The 15,463-nt window shown below is 36.7% G+C and overlaps 1 protein-coding gene across 5 annotated transcripts in view; it reads right to left on the bottom strand.

Annotated features, from left to right (window-relative positions):
• Positions 1-15,463, bottom strand: part of grik2 (glutamate receptor, ionotropic, kainate 2) — a 445,844-nt gene that overhangs the window by 73,328 nt on the left and 357,053 nt on the right. For all 5 annotated transcript variants that reach the window (XM_032558115.1, XM_032558116.1, XM_032558118.1 and 2 more), the window contains one exon: positions 2,487-2,712. In XM_032558115.1, coding sequence (XP_032414006.1) covers positions 2,487-2,712 — 226 coding nt within the window. The remainder of the gene's footprint in view (positions 1-2,486; positions 2,713-15,463) is intronic.

Raw genomic sequence — 15,463 nt, 5'->3', positions numbered from 1 at the left:
TGTGTATCGGCTAGTTATTTATATATATTTTAGATAAAAAAAAAGAGTACAGGAAGAAGAGGGAGAGAAAGAAAATACTTTGAATAGTCATCAACATGATAATGTGTGACAATTCAAGCTATATAGAGCAGTAAGGAGAAGATGATGAGGATTATGATGAGGACTGGACTCCCCCGGCCATGCATGATAAAAGATATTCACATACCAACTATGATGAAGACTATAATGATCAAAGTGTAACCCAGGTCCAAACAACTACCCTGGACATAGTCAGAAATGAATCAGTGAAGACTAATGTGAAAAGCAAATAATACAAATGGAGAAAATACTGTCAAGTTCCATATGTTGATGTCACTGCCAGGGTTGAGGAAGGCTCAAAGAACAGGTGTCACATCACTCCATACATATATTCAAGCACTTTGCCACTGATGAAATGCTCCAGGGAATTGCAGAACATTTTCCATTGGTTCAATGCCAACAAATGAAGAAATAGGTTCACTGCCTGTCATACTAGATCACAATTAGGTTGTTGTCCTGGTTCACTCTGAAGTCCATTCACCCTCTTCCACTCTTCAATTCATTTCCATTCCTCATGAAGCAGTCTTCCATCCACTCCAAAACTCATGACATGGTTCTCAAGCCAGCCATTGATAAAGCACAAGAGTTAATGGGTGGTGTTGCTCTTCTTGATATAATATCAGCATTTTTGAAGTTCGGCTTTAGATCCTGAAGATGTTACATGTACAGTACAGACCAAAAGTTTGGACACACAGTTGTGTCCAAACTTTTGGTCTGTACTGTACATCTAGTGGCACACTGTTACAGTAACCATCATCAATGCTTGAAACCTCAACAGAAGAGATTAGCTGAAGCTACAACCTAAAATGCTTTAGTTGGCGCTTTTTCTACAAGTGCAGGAAAGGTCAAAATCAACTATGGTAGACCACTTTCCTCCCCTGAAGCGACTTCAATGGCACCCTGTAGAAGACCAAGCTGCAGAGTGCCTCTTGATGTGAGAAAGAATGGCATTGATCATTTTCCAACATGGGAAGCCCAACAGAGATGCAAGAACTGTTCTGGAAATCACCTTGCACACATCTACTGTAAAAAGTATAAGGTACAGCGTTGCCTGAACAAGGACAGAAACTCTTTTGGTTCCTACCACGATATGAAATAAATGGCTGTAAAATGTTGTTGGTGGAAAAAAAAAAAAACTAAGAGAAAAACTTCCTAGAGTGTTCCATATTTTCTAAATGTTAAAGGCAACATTTGTTTTTGCATCTAAAACTCACATTGTTGTGAGCCAAAAGTTCTAAGAAAAGCCTGCTGTATCAAATGTGATACAAAAAGTACATCATAAAATAAATGATATGGCAAAAAAAAACTTTTGATTTTGCTTCAAGGCTTTATGAAGATCCTAGTTCTAAAAAATTAGAATTTTCTGACTATTTTTTGATGGGTCAGGCTTTGTTTCCTTGTTTAAATAGTTGTATACCATTGTAATGTCTCGTTATTATTTCAGTGTATGATTTTCTTTCAAGCATTGACAAAAACACTTTTACAAATTCAAAACCAATACTGACATGAAACTCAGATTCTGAGTATAGCATTGTCTAATTTGCAGGTCTTTGTGTTCCAGACCATATTTATTTCTCAAAGACTCAAAGCTTTGCAGTATCCCCTTATGAGTAAATGAGAAGTAGGTGAATAAGCACTTTGATACCATTCTTATAAAGTCTGCATAATTCTTGTTGGGTACAAAATCTGAGTCGTAAGCACAGCATCTTATTATAGTGTCACCTAATTTGCATAGTTTAGTGGTATCCTGCCATGACTTTAGTAGGACGTCTAGCATTGAGTAATCTGAGATGGATAATTGTGTCTGTAATTTTTTTATTTGAAGGTATGGTTGTTATTGGAATGCCTTTCATACTTGTGCCTCCCATAACTTTCCATCCTGCTGAGTAGATTGGTGAACACAGACAGGCTAGTGGTCTAAGATGGACTGCAAGGTAATATTCTTAAATGCAGAGAAGGCTCACTCTGAATTTTGCACCTAACTCTGTTTTTCCCCCTTCTATAAAAACCAAGATATTAATCCATCCCAATTTGAAAATTATTTCTGGGGTTCTTCTACTGGAAGACATTAGAAAAAGTATAATAAACATGGGAGGATTTTCATTTGATGGACAGAATTCTGGAACTAAAGGACAGGAAAAGGGGGCACATTTAACCTCTGTATGTCTGATTTAATTCTCAATAGTTGTGGTCAAATAACGTCACTAAATTTGTGGGTATGTTAATTCCAAGAAGATGAAAATTCTCTCATGTTTATTTTACTTTTTCTAACATCTCCCAGAGGAATGACAGTGCTTTGATAGTAATGTGGTGTATATCCAGTAAATTATTTAAACAAGTAACAAGAAAAAAACAAGAGCCTACATTTTACCTCACCAAGACATGCAGTGTACTTTTGATATACATACCCATTGGTGTTCCAACCCCATAAGCTTTGGAGTCAATAAGGCCTCCAATCTGTGTGAGGTTGCAGTTGCGCTGGGTTACAAACTCGATGGTTGTAGACTCCATGAGAAATGCGTAGTCAGAAGTGAGTACACGGTGAATCCCTTCCTCGATATTCTTCACCATTACTGAGTGCCTCCGACTGCTCATAAACTCCCACATCTTATCGTATGTAGAGATCTTTGTTTTCTGTAAGGAGACACATGATGTGCAAGAAAGAATGTTAATGGTCTTATTGACCAAAGGAAAAAAAAAAAAAAAAACTTTTACATATTCTACTTCAATCCTAGAACTCAATCTGGCTACATCAGTCCTACAGAACCCTTTGCATTAAGGGGCATTCAGATTGTCTTTAGAAAAACATATAATTTGCTTGGAAATAATGTTATTATAGAGTCCAGAGCTCTACATGCTTTCTATCTGCTTAAGTTTGCTTAAAAGAGGAATATAATCTGAAGGAGATGAGTGTGTGTCAAAATACCTGAGATTCAACAGGTCCCTCCCCCTTATTAAAATAACTAACAGTAAGATAATATCTCAATGTAGTCAATGAGTAAGTATTCAGCTGCTTTCTTGTGTGAAAATCTTGAATGAAAATAAGTAGGAGATTGTAAAATCACTAAAAGGGGAACTTCAGGTGCAGCTGTGTTAAAATATTGTCCTCATGTATTAAAATTAAAGAATATTTACTCATCCTACTCTATGAATAATCAGAAAGTTTTCTTCTTTACAGATTATTGTAGAAAGTAACCATTTTAACATTCATTGAGATTATTCCAGGGGTGCCCAAAGTGAGTCCTGGAGGGCCAGCATCCTGCATGTTTTAGTTCTCTAGCTGGTGGCACCAACAACCTTTTCAGCATGTCAATGTTCTTCTTAGGCCTTTAATGAGCCATCATTTGATCCAGGTGCGTTAAACCAGGGAGAGACTAAAACATTCAAGATGCCGGGCCTCCAGGACCCACTTTGGGCTCCCCTGGATTATTCCTTTCTTAAATGTCTTTAAGAAAGGAATAAAGATTATACCTTTATAACCTTCCTTATAAGACACTCAAATACAAGTGTATTGTAAGGATATGGAGAGTTTTGATATTAGGATGATGCAACCTCAGAGTGGGGACAAGTATAAGAAATAAATATTTGAGAAAATAAGGCCAGATTTGATGAGTTTAGTATAACTTAAGGGTTTTATGATTTTAGTTGGTAACTAAATTCAGGCTTAACAGTGACAGAGTAAAGTTTACAGAAGTAGAGGCAGCATATTGTTAGTCATCTAAATTTGTTTGCAATGAAGAGACATAAAACTGCTAGATTAACAGGGACAGTTGTCTCGAGGTCCTTTTACACAGAAGGCAGCTTGTAGAACCAGTTTTTTGTTTGGCTTTTAGAAGTCAACCCAAACTAGTAATACAAGGAAAGATTAAAAAAAAAAACAGGATAATACTTTAGTACAAACCATGAAGATGCTAAGCTGTTTTGTCTTATGAAAAATGCTTTAATCTTCATCTTTCTATGTCTAACGGGAATAAATAATGATGTGTTTTTCTCTTTCTCTTGTAGCTAGTTGTAACGCTAAAGCTAAAGGCAATGACATGTTAAGTAACACCCTCAAAGCTAAGATTAAAGGAAATGACACACTAGGGAACGCCCTCTTTAGGGCGTAGCTTAGCCAGAGGCTAACAAATAGAATTACAAACTTTTGCTTTATGCCCTTTTATCCTGCTAGCTCCTAAAGCAGGGTGTCAAACTCCAGTCTTGGAGGGCTGCTGTCCTGCAACCTTTAGATGTGCCTCTGCTGCACCACCTGATCAGAATAATTAGGTCATTAAGGTTCTGGAGAACTGATCTACACAAGGAGGAGGTCATTAAGTCATTTCATTCCAGTGTTTTGTACCTGAGGTACATCTAAAAACTGCAAGACAGCGACCCTTGAGGACTGGAGTTTGAGATCTGCATCCAAAGGTAGCATGAGAAATGGACCAGCTGTATTTTAGTATTAACAAATGGAATTCATAAATTCAACTCATTGACTTTTCTTCAACCTCATACATCAAGAACTTAGCCTGGAGAACGGATAATTCTCCACACTAATCACAAGAAGTTGTAAAGATGGAAAAGTTATAATGATGAAAAGTTACTATAAGCTCTATGGGTTATATAATTGACAAGTTATAATTGTAAGCAGTCAGATTATTTTTGATAACTCTGGAGAACGAAATAATAATGTCTTAACAAATAATGTCTTAATATTCAACAATGATATCAACAATTGGGAAGTGATGTGAAGTACAGTCATTTAAGAGAAGTTTTGATTGCAAATGTATAAAATGTTCTCATCTGTAAGATGAGAAACAAAAGATGACTCAGATGTGGCGAAAGAAAAGGGAAAGTTGTTTTTACAGAGGTGGCTATAGGGAGACTCTTTTGCAATAGCTTCAACACAAAAACCAGAGAATTTGTCCGAAAAAAGGGATGATTTTGTCGGTTCATGCAAAAATTCATGTAGGCATCGCCTCTAAAAAGTATAAAGCGGAAGCGCTCGGTAACATTCAGGATTCTGCCTCGGGGACAGTCTTCATGTTCACATCAGGAGTGAAGACTGTCTCTCACCAACCTGTCACTGGATCCCTGATGAGGCCAACCAACAAGCCAAAGGTTGAGGTTTCAGAATTTGGATTTACTCTTAAGACTGCTGCTTCACGTTGGGTTTTTCTTTTTGTTGGATTCAAGAACTTTCACAGGTTTTGTTAAGAACAAGTGGAGGAATTTTCCAATTACATTTTTGTGGCTACATCTGCCCATTGGGGAAAAATCTATTTTTTACCACGTTTTCCAACCAAAGAACAAATGGATCAACCCAGCAAAGGGATTTCCATGTGGTTTGATCCTCTCTCTCTGTCTCCTTGCAAATGTATTATATTTTTAAAAAGTTCACTCAGCCTCAATTTTAAGTAAGATAATTTGGGGATTTTTGCAACTTATGTACTTTTTCTTGTTTTGCTGGATTTCTTACTGTGTTTTGTACAAACTTAGCTCTGCAAATTAAATCAATAAAAATCTTACTGGAAGTTGTGAAAACTTGATTATTGAGATTGTCACCTTTAAGAGTTCTTCATGGTGTTAAATGCTGGTTGCAGTGTTCAAAAACATAAGCAGAGGTTTTTATCTGTTGCTTTGACCAAGAAAATAAACAAAATCTCAGAAGTTTATTTTTCCATACTTCTAAAACAATTTAGCCCAATTCCAGTTAGTATAAGAGGTGAAGCTGCCGTTAACGGGCGTGGCTGGGGAGTTTGGTTACTGCAGGCTGCTCAGTTTGAACAGGCCACCAGCTCAAGTGGGGTTTGACGCTTGGATGCTAGAGGCTGACGAATTCTCCTCGTCAAAATCTTACAATACTGGACCCAGCAACGACTGCAAAACAAGCACTGAAATAAATACAGAACAAAGCAGACTGGTTAACACTAGTCTGCTTTTACCAGTCTGAGAATGCACACCAACACGTGATAACAGCTTCAACAAGTAACAACACTCTGAAGCATGCCAGTCTCTTTCCAGCATCCCTCTCCATTGGGGAAATACGCACATGAAATCCGTTTTTTACTGGCCAAGTTAAAGACTTCATTATCAAAGAAACCTTGGAACCAAAATAACTATTCGATTTTCTGTTTGTGTAACCAGTGAGTGTAGTCCATCCAAAAAATAAGTCTGAATCTGGCTTATCTGAGTATATGCAGAAAAGAAATCTTAAAGAATTATATTCTCCATGAAGGAACACTGTCATTCTCCATCCACTGCAGTGAAAGAAGATGCCATAGCCCCATGCGACTACCCCAGTCTGAGCAGAAAGTTAGACCACTGCTTCTTTGTTCATCTGACTGGCTTTCTTTGTTTACTGGAGAGCAACTCACTGACCCACTGAAAATCATCTGGTTTGGAAGAACGGTTCAAGATGTGTCTGGGCAGGGAAAAATAGTTAAGCATTAAACTGTTTAAATATTGTTTATTCATTGTATGTGGTGCTAAACTGCTTGAATGCAAACAGCTCACTGAGCCTGTAAGCCTGGGCCTAATTCTATAAGATTAAGTCACTTTACCAGTGTGTTATTTTTGGTTTAACAAGCTCTAGTGACCTCTTTGTTGGTCAGAGAGACTCAAAACCTGACTTAAATGAAAGCTAAGAGTATCTGCTTTAAGATGATACCATATACTATGTTATAGATCTTTGACAAATGCCCATACTATGAGCCTAAAGCGGACATGCACCAGTCTAAAAAGACAGAATTTGTTCAAAGGAGCTGTTCACTTTCTGAGCTGTTAACTGTGGCTCAGCTACTATTTAGGAAGGGCTATCATTTTGGAATGATAGCCCATGTCTTTAACTAAAGACATGTATCTTTTCAAAAAACAAGGATAGACTTTGCCAACCTGAAATGGACAAAAAAATGGTCTAGCCCATGGACTAGTGTTGGTGATTCAGCTATCTTTGGGATGTTCATCATTAACTAATTCATGAGGCTAGTGCCGCTCAGTGTGTGGCATCTTCTGCTGCAGCCTTGGTGGTTCATCCCAGTTCCGAGACAGACCATTATTTAATGCACACTATTGGCCATTTATTGAAGTTTGGATGGAGACCTTTTTTTTTTTTATTGTGATTTAATTTCTTTGATTTGGGTCAATATTTTTATGTAAATTGCGTCTTGTATTGTAGTTTTCTTAATTTCTTTTCTATTAGACAGGAAATGGCCAGATATTGGTGTTGGTGGTGGACTTTCTGGGTGGTGGTCCTTTTTCATTTTTTTATTTTTTTTTATTGTTTTGCTGTCTTGTTTGCTACTTCCAGCATCAGAAGATGATTCGCGCCCATGTCATAAAGTGTGAATCATCTCAGACTGGTTTCTTGAACAGGATATTAAGTTCACTTTGTTTAGGTCTCTACCCTTGTCTGGCACTGCAGGCCCAGAACTGGGCATGTTAATTGTCTATCTTTACAGGCTATTTTAAAACCATCTTTGAGTGATGGTCTTAAATTGATTTTTTTTATATGGATTAAAACATGCATTTATTTAGTAAATAAAATTATCATATTGGGTGAAAGCCTCATCTGTAGCAAGTCCGTGTGCCTTTAAGGTAGCTTTTAAAGTAGGGTTATATATGTGGAAATCAAGGTAAAAAACCATAAACGAGCTCTGACACTAACTTTGTACAAAAGCCCAAAATATGTGGAACATTTTTCAATTACTTTAGTGAGCTTTTGCCTGTTAGGTGCTTCATTATCCATGCTGAGAAACCTGAAGACAGAAGTGCCAAATAAACTGTATGATATACTTGAAAACTTTGGTCTGACTCAACTTGATAAGCAGGAAACACACTATTGAGGCCGCAGACTGGATTTGATTATCAGCAAGGGTGTGAATATTTCCAAGGTTTCTGCAATTGATGTCCTGTCTGATCATTTCTTTCATTTGTTTACTCACTTAGCAAAACTATGGAAGCCCGTTTCTGCCACTCTGTAAAAACAAATAAATAAATTATCTCATTATAATCAGATACTATCTCATTATTTTGAGTTACTATCTCATTATTTTGAGATAGTAACTCATTATAATGGGATACTTTATCTTGAGATAAAGTATCTAAAGTATGAGATACTTTAGATAATTTATTTATATTTCTTTTAACAGAATGGCGAAAACGGGCTTCCATACAAAACAGATACTATTACAGAACATTCCTTCACACACAACACAGCAGACACTCTTAATGAAATCTACTCTCCAACTTGCATCTCTGCTGTAACTGAGATTGTCCTAGTCAAAGTGTTCAATGACATCCACATAAATACAGACCGGACGAACCACAGTCGTGTTGGACCTTAGTGCAGGAGTTGACATTACTGACCATGACATATTACTGAAACGACTGCAGAGCTGGGTATTAATCTCCAGTTCAGTATTCAATTGGTTCTAATCTTACATAAAGAACAGGGATTTTTGTGTGTCAATAGGTACATATTCTATGCAGCACAAGTCTGGAACAACCTTCCATAAAACTGCAATACATCCGAAACACAGATTTTTTTTTTTTTTTTTAAATGAGGGCTTAAACACACCTATTCAGAGTTGCCTTTGATTAGTAAGTGAATCATTGATCAACATATTTCATGTGTATTTGCTTAATGGTTTTGATATTTTACAAAATGTAGTGTTCATTGGTTGTTTCATAATTGATGACTTTATGATGTTTTTATTTTATAAAGCACTTTGAATTACTGAGTTGCTTAAATTTGCTATGCCAATGAACTTGACTTGACTTAATGCTAATGCTAAGAAAGTCACTATATAATCAGGTATTTACAACGAGAAGTGTAAACAAAGCAGAATGTGTAAACATGGAACTGAAAGAGTAGTAGCATCTCAAGCTTTAAATGACCAATTTAAAGCTTCAGTTTGCAAGGTAAAAAATTTTAAGCTATTTTTGACATATGCAGCTTTTTCTAAGCACGTAAAGTAACATGATTTTGCTATAAAAACGCACTATGTGCCTGTAAAGTACATCATATGTCCCACTCCAGACTTTTGAGCTAATTTGATCTCATTCAAAATTCCTCAAAAGTGGTTTAGTAGTAGTTTAGTTGACCATTATTGGCTTTGTTTGAGTGAAATATTTTAACTAGAAACCAATGTATTTCTGTTAGTAATTTTTTATACTTCATAAAGAAGTTGTCTGTCTTTATTCTGCTTATTTTTGTTTAAAATATTTACAGAAATTAACAAAATTTCTGTAAATATTACAGTTTAGCCAAATAGGGACATTTTCAGTTGTAGTTTCTGGGACAGGCACCATGATATATGTGGCAGGACCTGCTGTTTGAGTATCAGTTTCAAAATTAACTGCATCTGTTATGTAATACCACACATCATAATTTAGGTATTCAGAAAAACAATAACTGAAAACTATTTGGCTAATATTTCCTGATAATCACCTTGTCTTGGTCATTTTTATCTAATTTACATGTTTTGTAAATAACTGCCTTTAGCATTTAATAGTTATTCATAGCCAAACCAAACCTGATGTTGCACACACTAAATAGCAGCAGAAGTGTAGATAAATAATATATATTCATCTCTGATTACTTTGACGTTACTATCACTTTACAGGGGAGTAGTGGCATTTTCATTGTCTGTATACCTCTCTCTTTCTATACCTGTAATCACAGCGAAAAAGCCAGGAGCACTTTATTCTCTAGGGGAGAAGATTTGAAGGCATTTTTGAAACCATTTGAAACCTAATTAAGTCACATCTTCAAGGTCCCGCCCGCCATTATTGTGTGTAATGACTTTTGGTGGCTGGTCGATATTTTAGATCAACTGGGTGATTTGTGGAGTGCCTATCAGAATCTTTTGGAGTCACCCTTGACAAATCAGACGATTGAGCATGCAAGCTTCAGACTGCTGATCAGGCAAGAGCACAGGCTGTGAATACATGGAGAGTAAGATGACCACCTACACTCTAAAGCAGGAAGCAAGACAAGGTTGGTTTCCTGAAGCCAGAGTTCATGCAATATTATATAGAAAGCATGAGAGGGAACACAATGAATGACTACCTCACCAAAAAGCTCATAAAAACCCACCCACAGGACTGTAATATATAGATCACATTTTTTGCTGCTGAAAAAGCAACAGTTTACCTCCAGCCTCTTACATCTTCCAGAACCAAATACAAACAATGTTCCTTATGCTTATCTGACTGCATCAAAATAAATCTTTTCCCAGATAAGGAGCTTTTTTAATGCATGTCTCTTCTCAGACATGACAGCTTTTTTGAGAAGTTCAAACAGTTTTAGTTTATCCCTTTTTCCCAGTGGAATGGCTATTGGACTTTACCATATACTTTTGCATTTTAACTTATGAAAAAGATGTGTTTTATGTGCTAACTACAATCAGTGTACAGGTTTATAAACACACTGCAAATATGAGATAAAGGACATTCAAATGATGTTACACAATACTAAATTAGGGTCATCCAAAAAGGATTTTTATACTCAGATCCATCGACTGAAACTAAGCCGATTTCAGCACCTCAGATGAAATATGTGAGTGATTGACAAGAAAGGCATTGTTGTGGTTATTACTGGGACACATATCAACAAAACCTTGATCTTCGTGCAGCCTTGATTTAAACTAAACTGAAGAAAATTCAGAACCCAGAGCAGCTACAAAGACAATGCATATTCATTCAGACTTTATGAGATGAGATGTGATAAAGTAAACAACCTACTGAATAGACCAGCTTCATTAGCAAAGGGGCTAGTAAAAAGAGTAAATGAAATGAGCATTAGTTAACGTTAGTTTGGACTTGTGAAAATGCAGCTTGAAATAATATTCCAATGTCATTGGAAGCTGATGACATTGTGGAAGCAGTCACAGAACAAACTGAGTGGTGTGACCCAATGAACCTAAGACCTAAAAAGAATGGAAACGCCTGAATCTTTGTGGACTTAAAAAGACTGAATAAGACATTTAAAAGAGAATGATTTATTCTACCAATATCAGAGGACAGTGGTTCCACAGTATCTCATCACCAGATGCAGCTTCAGGATTATAGCAAATCCTTCTGGATAAGTAGACTCAGAGGTTAACTACCTTCATAACCCTTTGTGGAAAATGTGGAAAACCTGGGGGTGTGGGGGGGGGCAACTCTGTCAACATGCCATGTTGACAGAGTTGCAGTCAACATGGATGATATCATTGTCTGTGGCAAAGGAACAGAAGAGCATAATTATCAGCTGCAAAAAGTGATGGAGCGATTACAATCATCTTGTCTGAAAATAAACAATGATAAATGTGAACTGAGAAAGACTGAGCACAGCTTCCTGTGGCGCCAGGTGATCAACAAAGATAGAGTGTGACCTCACTCCACCAAGCCTCAGTCCACCAGAAAACATCCAAGAGCTTAGAATGCGCTCTTGGCGCCTACTGTAGTGTTCCACATATAATGGTTGTTATACTGTATAATGGACAACCATTATATGAACTTCTTCAATCAGTCAACATGGATCTGGGACCCAGTACAGCGAACTGCTTTTCATCATTCAAAAGTACGTCTGACATCATCACCTACTCAAGTGTTCTATGATACAAACAGCTGTTACAGAACTGGGCTTCATGGTGAGGACCGGTGACTGGTGGCATACTGTGCAGGAAGACTGAGAGATGCTGAAACAAGGTATGCTCAGATTGAAAAGAAGTGCCAGGCAGGTAAGAGAGGTTTGAAACTTACCTTTAAGTTTCAAACTTTGTAAAAATAATCCCACATCTCAATGATTTGCACTTATGGTTATATTAAGAAACAAAATGGACCTGGTAGATGTAAATAAAAAAGCTAAAAATGGAAGAATAAAAAAACTCAATTCAGGGATTAATTAATAGCGATTATGTTCTAATGTACAAAGATGTCCTTAAGAAAGTACAATACTAACTATCTAGATATCGAGACTTAACTCAGTTTCATGTGAATTACAAACCAGACACATTTTGCCAATGGCCACCATGTGTTATATTCCATCCAAACAAACTAAATTGAGTCACGACTGATCAGCAGCCAAAACAGAAAGAATATCTACAAATGTAATCTTATTACTGAGCTCTCATTACCTCGGTGCCTCAACCAACCATTACCCAGGACGTCTATTCCCTGTGTGAGTTTAACTCAACTTCAATTTACTACTGATGGGGAAGAGTTTTAGGGAGAAAGAAAAGTCAAACAAAAACAAACAAACAAAAAAAAACAATCAAAACTAAAAAAAAAAATAAAAGATGCAATGACTTAGTTCAAATAGAGTTTAGGCAATGTTTTTCCTGACTGTACAGCATGGACAATATTATTGACAAAGGAGTCTCTAAATGTAAAATGCAGACATAGTTTGACTTATTTTCTTACACATCATGTTACAAGAAATGCTCAAATCTGCCAATATTGCATTCAATCTGATCTAACACTATTTAAAGGTCAACAACAACAGCAACAAAAAATACTGAATCATATTCAAATAAAGGCAAACAAAAAAAAAATCAAGCTTGTTGTTTCACAGAACGAGTTAAACAATCAACTCTTTCTGTAAATGACCATTTATTTTCTGCAACAACAACAAAAATTTGCTACCTATATTAAATGACTTGCCTTGAGGCTCAGGCATTGTCTACACATAGCCGGTTATCTGATGAACTTAATAGATTTTTATGTGATTTGGCCTTTCATCCACACAAAACCCCTGTTTAATAGCACTGAAAACGACTGATAGTAACCTCTGGCCAAAGTGAAGATTTACAAAGTCTCATTTGAATTTGAGTGTAGACAATGGAAACTGGAGATTTACAGGTCAGCATATTTACAGTCTGATGTCTAGTATGTGACCATTGTTACTGTTTGGCTATGTAGCGGAGGAAAGATGACTGCTGTCAGAGAGGTGCTGATTTTTTGTTTATTCCGACACTTACTAGTTGTTTTATAAGCCCAGCTGCTCCAAAATGTTGAGTTGCTAAGGAGAAAGAGTTTGGAGGTCAGCTGTTTTATACCAGCTATCCCTCCCAATAATGGAGGCACTTTGCAGTTCAACCTCCACATGTTTCCACATACTTACTAGCTTTGACATGATTCCCTATTGGTCGGCATTGTCTTGTGTTTTCTTACCTTTATAGTCTAACATGGTATTTAATAGTAGTTCAACCTCTCTGTCTGTCCACACAAAATAATCTCCTGGTGGCATGTTTAATTCTTAACAGGAAGTTGTGGTTGTTTTGAAGGGCTATGATTGGCTAATATAGTTTTTATTTTTGCTCTACACTGCCCCCTATGGGGTTGGCATGTATAAAACAACACTCAGTGGTGGGTTTGTGTAGATCACTGGTGTCAAACTCCAGTCCTGGAGGCCCACTGCCCTGCAACCTTTAGATGTGCCCCTGCTGCACCACACCTGGATAAAATAATTAGGTCATTAGCAGGCCTCTACACAAGAAGGAGGTCATTAAGCCATTTCATTCCAGCGTTTTGTACCTGTGGCACATGTAAAAACCGCAGGACAGTGTCCCTTGAGGACTGGAGTTTGACACCCCTGGTTTAGATGAACACTTTTCTTAAACTGATCAAGTGTGAACAAGATTATTTTACAGAAATGAATATTTCTGCTACATCATTTTAAAAAGTATGAACTTGGCCTCAAGAATAGGACATTAATGGGGATGTATAATACAGCATGTGTCACTGTTTTCTACTGCATATCTATGTTATCGCTTCTCATCAAAATAAAATATCTCTTGTGAAGAGCTGCCACTTACTGTTTGACAAAGCACCTTGCATATATTTTAAACAGGCTTAATAAAAAAATGCCTCAACCATGTTCCAGCAAACATTAGGACAATGTTTGATGGAAAACCATAAACAGAATATGCTTCTGTATTAGTGGCTATGGTTTTCAAATTGGTGGTACGGTAGCATACCAAAGCATAATTGTTACGTCAGTTTTTTTGCAGTGATACTAAATTAAGTAAATGAGGTTCATCTCCATTGAGTTACTTTAACAAAATGTAAGTAGAGATAAAAAGTATTTTAAAAAGGAGCCAAAAAATTCCCAAAGACTAAAACAAGACAAAATATTTCTGTTGAAGAAGTTCATATACATTTACTACAGGTCTTGTTTGGCAGTGTCATCCTTCATTCCTTGTGTCTGCTGAGCATGCAGACTCTGTATGAAGGATTGATACACTTCATACAGAACTTCATACAATCAATTGTTCACTTTCCACGTATGCTTGTCGAGGAGGTATGAATGATGCAGGTCTGTGACTTGAGGCATTCTTTAAATAGATGTTTTAATTTTCTTACTAATTGGCTTAATTGACAGAACTTGACAGCATTCAAAAGTAAGATCGAATTGGAATGTATTTAACTATAAATAAATATGCATATTTTTAGACTCAATTGACTATATATTTCTATAAGTAAACTGTGTTATTTATATTGCAAAGTGCTTTGAGATTACAATTCTTGTGAATGTATATGATTAAGCTGAATTGTCTGAAGTTACTGCTGTTTTTTTTCTAGTGTGTTTCTCCCTATTGGGAGGTTTGAGTTAAGAGATCATTGTAGCTTTGGGAAGTTCCTAACTCCAATCTGCACCTCACATCGGAAATATTAGAACCTAAGTCACAATAAGGTCTAATTTTAGATTCAAAAGTAAGGAAACTAATTTGCTTCATATATAATCTCTTTTAACATGTAAAACAGATGACCATTGACTATGAAGATCATAGCTCTGATTATTGTTGCTTGTTATAACAGTTATAAAATCAATATCATTTTAATACACTCTTTCTACCGCCCAGTTGATGAGTGTTAGAAACGTGTGAGAAAATGGTAATAAGTTTCATTTCTGTGAAAGATGTTTGTTGATTAATACAGGCTGCTATGCCTGTATTAATAGATATAATTCAGTCTTCATGAAACAATAACACTATTATTTAGATACAAATATAAACTATTTGTTTGAATTTATGGGGGAGTACTATGAAGTTAGAGGATTTAACAGATTTTTCCTCCACGCTCTCCTCTTCCATGTGCTGCTTCTTTTCCCTGTGCGGCATTAAACACATCATCTCAATAAGCTTTATCTGCTTGATTTAGTCAACATGCTGGTGGTGTCCCTCCCATCTGTCTCATGGCTAATGAAAAACAATTCAGGCTTGTATAGCCTGGAGACAAGGAGCTCGATGCCACATGCACAGCCAGTGTGTGTGCAGACGATAACCATCACCCAACCACACAAGGTGGAAATGCAGCACCCCTTTTACCAGGTTTGATTTTATTAGCTAACAAGCAAGACAGAGCTCAGATGTATGCGTGTGTGCGGGTGTAGGGGTGCGTGCGCGTATGTGTGTGTGCC

The sequence above is a fragment of the Xiphophorus hellerii genome, chromosome 3 (genome assembly GCF_003331165.1).
Source record: "Xiphophorus hellerii strain 12219 chromosome 3, Xiphophorus_hellerii-4.1, whole genome shotgun sequence".
Lineage (NCBI taxonomy): Eukaryota > Metazoa > Chordata > Actinopteri > Cyprinodontiformes > Poeciliidae > Xiphophorus > Xiphophorus hellerii.
This window is presented reverse-complemented; position numbering and strand designations above follow the sequence as displayed.